Source organism: Archocentrus centrarchus, unplaced genomic scaffold (genome assembly GCF_007364275.1).
Source record: "Archocentrus centrarchus isolate MPI-CPG fArcCen1 unplaced genomic scaffold, fArcCen1 scaffold_50_ctg1, whole genome shotgun sequence".
NCBI classification, from domain to species: Eukaryota; Metazoa; Chordata; class Actinopteri; order Cichliformes; family Cichlidae; genus Archocentrus; species Archocentrus centrarchus.
In genome coordinates this window covers 1123042-1137925 of record NW_022060273.1, presented here as the reverse complement: position 1 = coordinate 1137925, position 14884 = coordinate 1123042, and the positions used below count along the sequence as shown (strand labels likewise).

General features: G+C 41.7%; 1 protein-coding gene across 1 annotated transcript in view; it reads left to right on the top strand.

The window, feature by feature from the left end:
- Positions 1–580: 580 nt before the first annotated feature.
- The window catches only part of kcnk18 (potassium channel, subfamily K, member 18), a 31985-nt gene continuing 17681 nt past the window's right edge, over positions 581–14884 (top strand). Inside the window, exons 1-2 of the mRNA XM_030725252.1 lie at positions 581–842; positions 1031–1174. Of these exons, the coding sequence (XP_030581112.1) occupies positions 614–842; positions 1031–1174 (373 nt within the window). The 5' untranslated portion in view covers positions 581–613. The remainder of the gene's footprint in view (positions 843–1030; positions 1175–14884) is intronic.

The following is a 14884-nucleotide window of genomic DNA, read 5'->3' as shown; positions in this document are numbered from 1 at the left end:
ATCTGTTTTAATCCAACAGTATGAATTTTATATATATATATAGTCAGCCAAAATAATAGGGGATGAAACCAGTACTGCCAAATAATGCACGTCGCCACTTTGGCTTGACAGTGTTGATTTAGACACTTGGCGTGACGCAGAAAGGCATAGGCTACTTGTATTTTTTTTCTACAGATGCATCAATCACATGGTTTAACGTTTGGCCCATTTCGTCTGGCCTGTTGGACTGTAAAACCTAAGAGATGCATTATATCGTTGACCAGGCGTGCACCCGCCAATTAAAAGAAAAAACTGCGGGCGCAATCTAAGGTTAATCAGTTTGAGTTAATTTAAGTGGTTGACATGAAGTATCTCTGAGCAGAAATAGAAAATAGTTCTCCTTCAGCAATGTTCTCCTAAAGATGATCAAGAAGATAACATCACTTTTTTTTTAATAAGCACAGCCCAGTTATGTTACAAAGTCCTGTAGGTTCCGCCTTGGCTGTGCGCGGCCCCGCGACGGGCTCGCAGTTCTCGGCAGTTGCGAGAGACAAAAATCAGTATAACCCACAGTAAGCGCACCCAAAACGGCTCTCCTCACGGACTGCAGGAGCTGCGGTGGAAGAGGACGAAGATGTCCGTGAAAGCGAAGAGAAGAATAAGTGTAAAAAATGAGTCGGAAAAATGTGCAGCGCGTTTTTGGAGGTTCGTTCCCCACCTTTTGCTGTGCTCCTCTCTGGTTGCATACGCAGCGCTGGGTGCGCTTATTTTCCACCACATCGAGGGACAACAACCGTCCGCTGTACAGCAGGAGTATGATAACTTTCTGCGCCAAATGGTGGGAACTGTCGAAAGCCTCAGGGGTAAGCCGCACAAAGCTTCAGCAGATCTGTTAATTAAACATTTATTTGATGAGCTTTTCAGTATTTCGCGATTCGGTGATTTACATTTAATACAAATTGGACCACGGTGTGCGGATTTCTTTATATTATCTATTTGTCAGTGGCAACACTGATTTATTCTGTACTCAGGATTTTCTCGATTCTTTTAGATAACGGCACTTCCACCGAAGGTTTAGTGGAGGAAGTGAGGACGATGATACAGATCGATTTCAAGTCCATATATTTCCAGAGACATGACAGATGGGATTTTTTCGGCTCAATGTTCTTCTGCTGCACTGTATTCACAACAGTTGGTAAGTCAGTTGGCATGCTATAAAACTGACTGCACATCTGCTTATTACCACTAAAATAATTGCATACATTTTATTTTCTTTTTATCCAAATCCTAAAAGCAACTTTTTTGACAAACAGAATACTTGACAAATGAAACCACGAAGAAGATCTGCATTTAAGTAAAACATCTGTCAAAAGCCAGTTCATCAGTAACAGTCTACTATTTTAGTTTTTAATGTTTTCTGTCTTTCAACCTTCATTGTTGGTGACATGAATGATACCACTACACTTCCTCCTGTCTGAGTCTTCATTCTCACCGCCCGTGGACTGTGACAGAGTTTCCTGTGAAAAATCCAAAGGATGTAATGCCTATATCAGTGCCTCTCTTCCACTTCCAGAGTTAACTGGGAACAACACTAGCTAACACATGTAGTGGAATTTTCTTATCGATCAAGGATGAGACAAGATTCTTGGGATGCACAAGTTTATTCTCTTGTGCAAGGGGAGAAGCTCACAACAGAGGGTGATTCTGAGTGATATTCTCCGAAGTACTTCTGCTTGCATACAGCTTATATGAACTTAACCCAACCCCACCCTGGGTGTAACACATCTTAGGTGACCTTAAGTTTTGCCAGATGGGGTGACATTTGGATTATTCAGAGAGAAATTCAAATAAAGAGAGGACGGGGTTTTGTATCTTTGTTCGAGCGAGAGTGGAAACAGAAACTGAGATGAACTCAGAAAATACAGAAATAAATTTGCAGTTCCACCCTTTTGATTATTCAATAATCACAATAATCACACATTACAAGAAAATGTTATGCAAGAATAACATATAAAAGTAATAAAAATGAGAATAATGGTAATGGTGCTGAAGTAATAAAAGAAATGTATTAAAAGTAGGGATGCACCGATATGAAAATTTAGGCCGATACCGATATCCGATAATAACTTTGCTTTTATGGCCGATTACCGATATTTTCCGATATCGATATACGTTTCTGAGATGATAAAATTTTGTATAGACTGAAAATCATGCAAGCTGAATTTTTGAATGTCTTCTTTTATTATCAGAACATTTTTTTAAGTTCCCCATAACAGGGTTACAGCCTGTAACCCCTGTAACTTACAGGGCTACCATTTTTCAAGAAATGCCGAAACACTGAAACACCAAGCAAACATAAAAAACAAGTCGATTTCAAGACCCATAGAAATGCTCAATCAACTGTGACATAACTGTAATTCAAAAGTGGTGGTCTTTGCACATTTTCCAACTTAAAGCAGCCACAGTGTACTCAAAGTAAATGTCCCAAACACTGAAACAGTGTTTTCAACACTGTGAAATAGTAATTTATAGTCCAGGCCTACATCAGCAAAGGCAGGTTTTTTTTCACAAAGAGAAGCATTTCTGCTTTCTCGCACTGGATCCTGTTTCTCTTTTCATCAACAATATGTGATGCAGCAGAGAAGAGACGTTCACTGTCCACACTTGTACATGGAGCTGAAAGGTACTTGCATGCTGCTCTGGCCAGAGCAGGAAAGCGGGACTTGTTGCTCTTCCAATACTGCAGTGGGTTCTCACTTCTGGGGATGAGGGGCTCACTCAGATAGCCATGCACCTACAGGAATATAGACAAGTGTATTACTATGACTGTCTGAAAGCACCAGCAATCGAGACATTAAAACATTGTCCTCCTCCACTTAAGAGCTTTGATGAATTTTGCTTTAAGGAGATTACCAGTGCTACAGATCAACCTCAAGGGGGAAGAGAAGCATTACTTAATAATATTTTTTACAACAATTTGCTTTTTCATGTAAGTCATTTTTACAGTCTTGGCTATTTGAACCAAAGACATGATGTGATAATACTATACCTGCACACTTATGTGGCTCCTCAGGCCCGCCTGGTGTTCCATGGTTGAGTTTTCCTCCAGAATTTCATCATGCATGTCAAGAAGTGACTTTCCCTCCTCCTCACTTTTTCTCATCTTCTTCTTTTGCGGTTCTTCTGTGCCCGGTGTCTCCGTAGCGCTGTAAGTCATTTTGTCCACTTGCTTCTGGAGCATATTTACCGCCGCTTGCTTGGTGACCGTGTCAAAATAACGGTCTTTGTACCGGGGGTCAATGATCGTTGCCAAGTAGTAAAGCGGCTCAGAGAAAGCGAATTCAAATCGCTTGTTCACAGCTTCCAATAGAGTGTGCTTTGCTGTGCGCACCCCACTGTCCATGTCAGCTGCCTTGCTCAGCAAACGTTTCAGTGCCACAACTGATGGAATCACGTCCGCAGCAGTAGCCAAATGTGAGCTGATCTCCCTCGTTAATTGTTCAAATGAACTGAGAAGCGTGTTCATGTTTTCAACGAGGCCCCACTGATACGCACTAAAACAAGCAGGCAGCTCATGGTCTGCTGCATACACACCGAGCGTGCGCTTTTGGTCCAGGAGACTTTTCATCATGTAAAAAGTACTGTTCCATCTGGTAGCGACAGCTTGCTGTAGCACCATGGTTTTCATGCCTAACTCTTGCTGTATGTCTCTCAGCCGAGAGGTGGCGAGTTGAGAGTGGCAAAAATGTCCAACTATTTTCCTCCCGATAGCCACACAGTCAGAAATGCTCCGCTGGCTTAACACTCCATCATGCACTGCTAACTGTAGCGTGTGAGCCATGCAGCCCAGGCTTTTAACGCCGCACTCCGCCATTGCCTTCTGCATATTCCGCGCATTGTCATGGAGCACAACATGCACACTGTCTTTTTTAATTTTCCACCTAGCAAACATGCAGTCAAATGCGCCAGCAATGGCAACCCCCGTATGCGATCCCGCAAACTCTTGTGCATGTAAAACAGCTCTCTTCATTTCAAAGTTTTTCAATCCACTGAGCGGTAAGGCTCAACATACTCATCTGACTTACGTCTGAGCTCCATATATCCGTAGTGAAGCTAATGTCAATCACATTGTCCAACAATTTGTGGATATGCGTGGCCACAACTTCATACAGAGCAGGGAGGGAGACGTCGGAGAAGTAGCGCCGACTCGACAGGCTATAGCGGGGTTCAATATGTTCTATCAACTGGTGAAATCCACGGTCCTCTACTATGGAAAATGGCTGGTCGTCAAGGGCAATCATTTCCATTACCTTGCTGGTTATTGACCTGGCCTTTGCGCTGTCCTTCGCAAATTTCTTGGTCTGGTCGAGCACCTGCTGTATTGGGCTCCCAGCTGCAGCCGCCGCTGCCTTCGTTTTTTCCTGCTGGCTAGCGTTAGCCTCCTGCAATCGTTTGTGTAGTTCGGGGTGGCGATTTTTCAAATGAGAAACTAAGTTTGTGGTGTTGAACGACTTGACGTGGCATCCTCCTCGCATTACCTCGACTTTGCAGGTGTTGCATATTGCTTTTCGAGTGTCTTCTTTTGACACCGTAAAAAACGCCCACACCGCTGACATTTTTTCGCTCCCTACAGGCACAAACAATAACGGCAACATCGGTTGTGGGTATCGGTCCAATTGTACTCATCTGACCGATGCCGATATGTAAAAAAATTACGAACATCGGCCGATACCGATATTAATGCCGATATATCGTGCATCCCTCTTTTAATTTAAAAGAGTAATAAAAACCATTAATATCCTGGACTACCAAATATTATCAGATCAGGCCCTTCTCACAGGGAGCTTTCAGGCTTGACATCATGAATTACTCTCACAGATCTCTATTAACATGAGCAAGATACAAAGTACTTAAGTTTCAAAAAATGTGTCGTATTCTTCTTCAGAGTCAGTCACTTGAAACTCATGTGGTCGAGCAGCAACTGGCGAATAATGTATCATATGAAGAGTAAACATTCGAGTGATCAGAGACTTCACTAAAGGAACAATGATAGTAGGATCAAAGCAAAAATCACAATTCCAAAAATCGTACCCACTTTGATTAGAACAGCCTTCCACCCCCATCAAAGTGGTCCCACCCTGTCTCTGTTATGCCGGCGTTTTCAGCATGCAGTTTGGAGCGCAATACATCTAGAGCAGAGTGAACATCAGTCATGTTTTACGTGTTGTCAGGGATGTAAGTGCAACAGTGTTGTCCTATCAAATGGCACAGGCCACCTCGTTCGGCCAACAGGAAATTGAGTCCTACTTGATGTTGCAGGAGCATAGGATGTACAATTTTGGCTTCTTTCCCTAGAACATCAAAACCTTCCTCAACCAGGGCAGTTAAGTTCTCTAAAGATACACTTATAGCATTAATGTGGTGGCCTAGATTCACTACCCCCATCCCGGGAAAATACCTGAAAGGAAAAGTTCTCCCCCTGACACTCTGTCTCGTTTTAGCCTACGTGTGTGCTGGATCATTGAGTGATCAGTATACAACAAGACATTTGGGAGCAGATGGGCTAAATAGCATGTTCCACTCCAGCCAGCTGGCAAAAACAAAGAGGAGCGAGTGCCACATACCCAAACGAAATTTGTGAGACAAGTATAGCCTAATTCAATTGAAGGGATAAGAACATTTGAAAATCTGTCAGTATTATTATAAGACATAGAGATGTTCAATCCTAGCACAGTAACATTGAAAGTGACCATATATGATACAGAAGTTTTAATGCCCCCAGCCTCTATTGGAAGTGTGTAAGGATCATGTTGACGGGTGTAATTCAGGTCACCTGCAGCATGAGAACCACCCTTCAGGTGTGTGAACACAGTCACAACGTGCCCAAAGTTGTTTTTCAGGAGAAGTGGCAAAACTCTGAATGTCAGATAACAGCAGGGGTGGAGTTTCAGATTGTGTTGAGAACATGGCATGGTGTTCAGAGACAGGCATAAGTGAGGCAGCTTTTGTGGCTTTGTCAGCAAAAACATTTCCTTTTGAAATGAAATCAGTTCCATTTGTATGAGCAGAAAATTTGACAACTGCCACTGCTGAGGGCAGCAGAATAGCCTCAAGAAGGTCCGCGACCTGTGGAGCATTCAAGATAGGTTTTACATCTGACTTCAGGAAAGCTCTGTGTTCTACAGGGTGCCAAAATCATGCACAATACCAAAAACATGTTGAGAATCAGTATAAATGGTAACAGTTTTGTGTGCAGCCAACTTACATGTCCACGAAAAGAATTATGTCGGAGTTGTCGAGAGGAAGATCAGTCAAGTCTGGTCGTTAAGCGCATGTGTGCTCCACAACTCCTGCACAGTCATGATGTTCTCCATCCTCAGCAGTAGGGAGAAGAGTTGAGGGGTTTAGAGTGGTGCAGCATTGAACTGTGATGTTGGGCATGTCTAAGAGAACAGAGGTGTAACGAAGCCATCTGGCTGCGGAGAGGTGAAAAGTTTTTTCCTCAAGAAGAATGATAGAGACAGAATGAGGAACCAAAACAGTTAAAGGGGAATAACCAACAACGTCGTGAGAAGCCAGAACTGCTTTCTCAGTGGCGGCCATGGCTCTCAAGCAACCAGGAAGACCTGCAGCTACTGAGTCTAGCCGTGAAGAATAGTAAGCAACAGGCCTAAGATGGTCCCCGTGTTTCTGTAAGAGGACAGAAGACATGTAGCCCTTCTTCTCATCTACCATCTGAACAAAAGAACGAGAAGAGTCTGGAAGGGCCAAAGCAGGGGCAGATAGTAATGACATTTTCAAGGTTTGAAAGGCTTCCTCACCTTCAGGAGTCCAAGTGGCAGCATCACATGCTGCGAGATTGTTCCCATGAATCATTTGTGCTTGCAGTGCTTCAATAGTGGAGTAATTCGGGGTGAAATTTCTACAGTATGAGGTCATACCCAGAAAAGACATCATTTGTTTCTTTTTTTGGGGTTTAGGAATGCTTTGTACTGCTTCCACCCTTTTTGAAGATAAAGAACGTGTGCTGTGTGAAATAACATGGCCCAAGAATGTGACTCCCGGTTGGGCGAACTGCAACTTAGAGAGACTGGCCTTGTGACCCTTGGCATGTAGGTGGTTGAGTAGAGAGACAGTGTCTTCTGAGCATTGGGTCTGTCTTGAAGAACAGAGTAAAAGATCATCAACATACTGTAAGAGTATAGAACCTGGTAAAAGCTGTAGATCATCCAGTGAAGCTTTCAGGGCAGAGTTGAAGATCATGGAAGGTCTCGCAGTACCCTTGACAAAAGCGTGTGAAGGTCCAGGCTCTCCCATTGAACTCAAAAGCAAACCAAAACTGACTATCAGGATGCACAGGAACAGTGAAAAAGGCATTGGCCAGGTCAACAACAGAGAAATAAGTAGCTGACTGAGGAATCTGTGACAAAATTGTATGTGGGTTAGGTACTGTGGGTGCCCTAGGCACAACAGCTTTGTTTACTGCTTGTAAACTTGGATAAATCTCCACACTCTCTCCACCTGGGTCCCTAATTTTCTTTACAGGGAACAGTGGAGTTCGAACAGGTGAGGCTGGACAGGGAACAATAACTCCGGCCTCCAAAAGGGATTTAAAACTGGTGTTATGCCCTCAACAGCTTCAGGTTTTAAGGGATATTGATTTTGACAGGGCCGGAAAGAGGATTTTAGAGTGATCCCAACGGCTTCACAACCCTTAATGAGTTCTACATCATACTTAGATTTAGCCCACACGTCTTTTGGAATTTGAGACAGTACTGAATCTGGAATTGTTGTGTGGGATGATGATGAGCTCATCATGCATTCAGACTCAGAGGTTAATGTTACAGTACATTCTGCATGCACAACAGAAGGCAAAGGTCTTTTGAGGGTGACCACAAAACAGAGGGGTCACGTGTGGATGTCCAATCTAAGGCGCGCAAACATCGTGAGACAAAAACACTGATCTCCTCCCATCCCATCTCTCGTGGCTTTGATAAGGAGATGTGAGGGATGGAGTTTTTCATCCAAAAACAACGTTTCTGATCAGAAGTGAGGCAAACCTGTAAAGCAGACACATGATCATTCCAAAACAATAAGGAAACTGTGAATCTATCAAAGTGGATTTTATACCATACCTTTTCAAAATCCTCACAGGGGCCTTTACTGTAAAAAGCTGTACAGTGGAGGTCTTGTGGAGACATGAAATCAGACAAGGGGTTAACGAAATTGTGAACATCCTCAACAATATTTGTGGAAAATGGCCATTGCTCAGTTTTCACTGATATACATAGTGGAGCATAATACAGCAGAATTTTACGCCCATGAATTTTACACCTGTGTCAAATATAGAAGTCATTAGCAGGACTCTGGAAAACCTGACTGCATACTGAGGAGGTAATTCAGCCATTTGATTCAGGTGTGTTGGATCAGGGACACATCTAAAACCTGCAGGACAGGGGCTCTCGAGGCCTGGAGTTGAAGAGCCCTGCTGTAAGGTAAAGACCCTACAATAATTACACAGAAAACCCAACAGTCAAAACGACCCCCTATGAGCAGCACTTGGCAGCAGTGGAAAGGAAAAACTCCCTTTTAACAGGAAGAAACCTCCAGCAGAACCAGGCTCAGGGAGGGGCAGTCATCTGCTGTGATTGGTTTGGCTGGGGGGAGAGAGACAAGACAAAAGACACACTGTGGAAGAGAGCCAGAGATTAATAATAACTAATGATTAAATGTAGAGTGGAGTATAAACAAAGTAAAAGGAATGTAAAAAAAACGTTCAGTGCATCATGGGAATCCCCAACATTCAATGCCTATTGCAGCATAACTAAGGGAGGGTTCAGGGTCACCTGATCCAGCCCTAACTATAAGCTTGATCATAAAGGAAAGTTTTAAGCCTAATCTTAAAAATAGAGAGGGTGTCTGTCTCCTGAATCCAAGCTAGGAGCTGGTTCCACAGAAGAGGCGCCTGAAAGCTGAAGGCTCTGCCTCCCATTCTGCTCTTAAGTATCCTAGGAACCACAAGTAAGCCAGCAGTCTGAGAGTGAAGTGCTCTGTTGGGGTGATATGGTACTATGAGGTCTTTGAGATAAGATGGGGCCTGATTATTCAGACCTTGTATGTGAGAAGATTTTACAGGGAGCCAATGAAGAGAAGCCAATATGGGAGAAATCTGCTCTCTCTTTCTAGTCCCTGTCAGTACTCTAGCTGCAGCATTTTGGACTGAATTGAATTTAATACTGTACAGCAGCGCAGTTGCTGCAGTCAGTGCAGGAGTGTGTGAGTGTCTGTGAAAGAAAATGCTGGTTGTAGCTATAACATAGGTATAGCATATAAAAGTGCTGGATGAAATATGAATATGAATGTAGACTGTAATGTAAAGTGTTTTGTAACAGTAAGAATAGAAAGGAGTTCATTTATGAAAACTTAGAAATGGTCAGAAATGTCAAAGCAGACTTAGGAGATACAGCAACTTAAAAGTTGAAGGAAATTTATTTACCAGCTTAGCGTTGGCACACAATAAACACAAACTGTATCAAACACTCGAGCGGAGAGTCTGAACTGTAAACTCAAAGAGGTCTTTGGGAGCACGGGAGTAGAAGGGAACTGTCACTCTTCTGGGCGATGTGGGCATGGGTCAGATGGCAGGACCGTTTCTACAGAGAGGGAGAGCAGAATTAGAAACGTGGTCCAGTGGAGGTTATCCTGACGGTGACTGCAAAAAGTAAAGAGCTTACTTGGTGAAGCGTGGGGATTTCATTCAGGAGGAGCGAGAGAGGCAGACGTTCTGGGTTTTCAGGAGGGCAGGCAGGTGAGTGCTGAATAGTGGAGGAGTGATCCTTTTCTGAGCAGAGAGGAACAAACAAAGGTCAAAACTGGCAGCCTGGAGGCAGGTCACTGGAAAAACTAAGACAAAATCCAAACATGAAGACAAAAACTGCTGGAACAATCAGAAGCGGGTCTAGTTACATTATTAGGTGGCTGACTGTCTGGCGAGGAGTGAAGGTGTCCACTGGTCCACAAATATAGGTCCTTGATGAAGCTGAATGATGCACAAGTGTTTCAGGCTGCTGCACAGGACAAGGCTTCACCCCAAGGGGAGGAGAACAAGCCCAAACCACACAAATCCAGAGAAAAACAACACAACAGTACAAGCCCTGACAAGAAAACCTCTATATAAAATACTTGGTACAACTTTATTAGGAACACTTCATTAACACAAGTATCTAATCATCCAATCACTTGATAGCAACTTGGTTCATTTAGGCGAGTAGACATGGTCAAGACAATCTGAATTTCTGAAGCTTCTGATCTACTGGGATCTACCCACTCAATCTTCTTTGGGTTTATCGAGAATGGACTGAAAAAGAGAAAATATCCAGTGGTTAGTGGTTCTGTTGGCAGAGGATGGCCAGACTGCTTCAAGCTGATAGGAAGGGAACACTAACTTTTGTGACTTGAGCTCACAACCTTACAGAGTTGGGACTGCGAGTGATCGTGCTGAGCTCATTGTCTTCCCATTCCTGAGTTTATAATGTTGACATTGTGGACAGAGTCTGGCATAGACAGGTTCACCATGCAGCAGATGAAATGGAATTTAGATTTACAAAACTAAATAGCTTAAAGGGTTAGTTTGTTTGTTTTTACAAAAACAGGCTTCATTAATACTTATCTGTCTACATGGAGAAGATGTAGAAGATATCTGATCACAGCCATGTACTAACCATATTAGTTGTCATGGTTTTTTTTTTTTTTTAAAAAGACAAATGCATTTAATTCTTTCTTTGCAATGAATCTAACCTATATTTTTCATATTGTAATCAAGAGTCTGACTAGACCGCTATTCTAACATCCATCTGTCCATAGGCTCAGTTTTACCCACAGAGATGATGTTGGGGTTTCAACCATGTTTGCTGGGAGCAGAAGACTACACCAGGTGCCACTACTGTTAGCTCCAAACATGATTGAACACGTTCTTGAATTTTCTTTACTTGTGACTGTGGTTGTTATTAGGTTTTATATATTTTTAGATAAGAGCTCTGAACTTGAGTTTTCGGTTTGTTTTCTTCTGACATTTGGATTTTAGGCAAATGTAACACCTACACTATGGAAATACATTAAAGCTTATCTGTAGAAATCAAGCTTTGCCTTTGTAAATCAAGGATATTTATGTTGCTATAATTTTATCTAAGAAGTGCTGAATAAATAAAATGAAGAGGACATGTGTTTTCATATTGTTGGAGTTAGAATCTAGTACACAAATGTGTGTTATATTTTAACCCCTACACTAGAATAGAACACACATTTGTGTATTCTAAAAAATGGCTTTATTAAACCATAGCCTGGTGAATTCACCAAAGTTGTAAATATCTTTGTCAGCTGTACAGAGCAAAGTCAGAGGCTCATGATTGAACCAGTCAACCTTATTTCCTCAACATCTCTACCAAACTTTGCCTTTGTTTGATTTTCTACTTTTTTAGAACTTCTTCTACTGCAAAAAAATAGCGTGACATTATACAGATGTCAGTAGCAGCTGATGTATTGCATGCTCTTTCTAACAGACATCAATTAAGATAATAAAAAAACAAGGTTGCACTTCAGGTTGTGTAGATTAGTTAGTGTGAACGGAGAGACTTCTGATTGTTATTTCTAACATGAATATCAAATATATGCCTTTTGTCTTGTTTTTTTAGAAAACATTTTTACACATTATTATGCTAGTGTGGCATCCTGATGCCGGAGGCCAGATGACTGAACTGCTTTGAAACACACAGCACTTACAGGGCCTTTAAAATGAAGCCTGTGATACTGAACATCATTGACTTCCTTACTCTCTGTGGTATTCCTCTCTGTTCAGTCTTCTGCTGCTGTGGTCTGCCTTACTTGTGGCTTGATACACTTTGGCACTAATGACTGTGTGCTCAACTTGCCATTGTCAGGCACTAAAAGTGCTTCCCGTGTATTACGTCTGTGGATGTCTACAGAGCTGGTTATGTTTGTTAATATTGAAGAGTACATGCACAAGTACACCAGAAATCTGAGGCAGGTGCTGGGCTGAAAACAAGTCAGCAATGAATGTGCAAAAATCAACAGGGTTCCACTATGCTAATAGTAACACAATATGTAGATACAATACACTGCCCCTCAGACAGAAGAACTCATAACACAATTATTTTTTAAAATAAAATCAGGTGTTATACTCAGGGTTGCAACCTCCAGATAGAGAATCATATTTACATGCATAGTCAAGTCACAGTAATTTATTTAATTATTCCAAACAGGAGCGCTGCAGACAGCTAAGCTGCCACACAGAGTCACAGAGTTAAATCCTTTGTTACAGAGGGACCAGGATGATTCTATTTTAATAGTCTTATATGTATACTAAGGTCAAAATATATTTTATGCTAGGTTTATTATTTCCCCCCAAATTAAAAGTCAGTATCTGCAGTAGTGATTATGATGTCATTGTAGATGTTTCCTCATAAAGGGACTGACATTAGTAACCACAGCAACAGATTTCCTGGTTAATTAATTATTGTATTATATGGGGCTTTGTTATTGTATTATGGGACTTCAGGCTTCACAGAAATGACGTTTCTCCTCAAACACACTGGGATGTGTCCACAGTGGGCTATTTAAAGGGCCACTTCATCCAAATTACCAAAACTATCTGTGTATTGGATACTTACAGGCTTTAAAGGTCATTTCCTTCCACAACCACAGTGCAGGCACATTAGATCATTACTTTAAATGTGATTTAAAGGGAAACAACCACCTTCAAAAATATGGATTCCATTTAAACCTTTTGTAATGAACAAAAGGTGTGAATGCGAGTGTGAATGACAAGCTGGCAACCTGTACAGGGTGTACCCTGCTGTTCGCCCTATGACAGCTGGGATAGGCTCCAACCCCCCGCGATCCTGAAAAGGATAAGTGGAAGAGGATGGATGGATGGATGGATGGATGGATGGATGGATGGAATTTCAACATTAAAAGGGAGCCCTGGGGGGGTCACGTGGTAATGGCTGCCTAAGGACCAGGGTTATTATAGTTAACGAAAACGAACGAAATAACGAAAACTGAAATTGAAAAAACATTGTCGTTAACTGAAATAAATAAAAACTATAATTAAAAGGAAAAAACGATAACTAACTAAAACTGAATTGTGAGTTTACAAAACTAACTAAAACTAACTGAAATTATCGATAAACTGACTTTCATTTACTTGTTTTTTTTTTTTGTTTTTTTTTTTTAAGCCTTGTGGATTGATATTAAATAATTTTTTCCGCTCTCCGAGTTTAAGCTGGGAGCACCATAGGACAACTGTGTGAGTGCGCATGTGCGTGCGCTCACCGCGCTGGTCCGCAAAGTAATGGCTGCGGTCTGCCGAGAAAGCGGCAGAGTCCCGTATGGAGGTTCTTTGAGTACAAGAGCACAGATAGAATCGAAAGTCTTGTTGTGGATGATGAAAAATGTGCGGAACATTTCTCAGTCAGGAAAAACCAGCAACATCAAAGTCCACCTGAGAAGCGCATAACGGCTACAGAAACCGCTCTGATCCTACCAGGTAACCTGGCCTGCGCCTCTGAGAAACGGGACTACTTGTTGGGTCCATGCAGCCCAGAAAGTTGTGACTAAACTGTTTAGTCTTTGTGCCTTTTATCAGTGAGAGAATAACAATCAGGAATAATAATCAAAGCATCAATATAAGGACTCACAACTGTCAGCAAATTCCTGGTAGGAGACTGCTGAAACTATCAGGATGGACGTGAAGGAATGAAGAAAGTGAAAAAAAAACAGGGACAAATATGTTTGCACCTAAAAAACTGAGCACAAAGAGCGAGGACCAAAAAAGAAGTCCCAGTCTGCGCTGCATATAAAACACCTGCACACGACCACAAGGTAATTAACACACACAATCCAGCTACACAAGCATAAATGTGGACATGAGGTCGGCAACTTCCGTAGGTTGTGTACAGAGGCCGCAAAGACCCTGCAGGTTTAATTAGCGAGCATCTAACCAAGCTAGCCTCAAAACAGAAGCAGCTTCAGGTGGTGAGAACATCAGGATGCAGCTGGATTTGAGCTTTGGCTCCTTCAAAGAGTTTGTTTTTGTCAAACACCACATGTAGCTGTTATTAATCTGCTGCACTGATGCTGAACTTTATTGTGGAGTTTATTGTAGAATTTATTGAGTTTGGGAGTTCATGTTTTTCTTTGTTTCTCCCTGTTGATGTTCATGTGTGTCCTTAATATTACACACATTTAGCATGTCTTGTGAACAGCTGGTTGTTGAATATATTTCTTTAAACTGTATCTTTTGTCAAGTTTTCATTACACAATAGTCACTTTTGCGCCTTGAATCTTGCACCTGATTAGGTATGAAAATACTAAAACTAATACTGAAACTAACTGAAACTAACTAAAACTAAGCATGAAACCAAAAATAAAAACTAAAAAAACCGACAAAAACCACTCTGAAAACTAATTAAAACTAACTGAATTAAAGAAAAAAAAGTAAAAACTAACTAAAACTAAACTATAATGTAAAATCCAAAACTATTATAACCCTGCTAAGGACGTGTTTTCGCTGAGCTCCCGCTCCTACACAATAACTGTCAGCATACCCGAAGAATAAGGTACCCTTCTATGCATAACTTTCAAATACAGTATCTGTTGATCTAGTGACAAGAAGGAAAGTGACGTCTTTGACAAATAATGTCGAAACAGACCAAAATTCAATCACGGAGATGGGCTAGCATTGCAGCTGCTAATGTTAGCAAACCAACAGACTCTCCGTCACCAAGTAAGGAGCTCCCAGGGACTATGGACACTGCAGCTCTAATTCAGGAGGTAACTCAGAACTTCAGCGACATTGTGGAACAAAAACTTTCTAAGATTTCTGAGA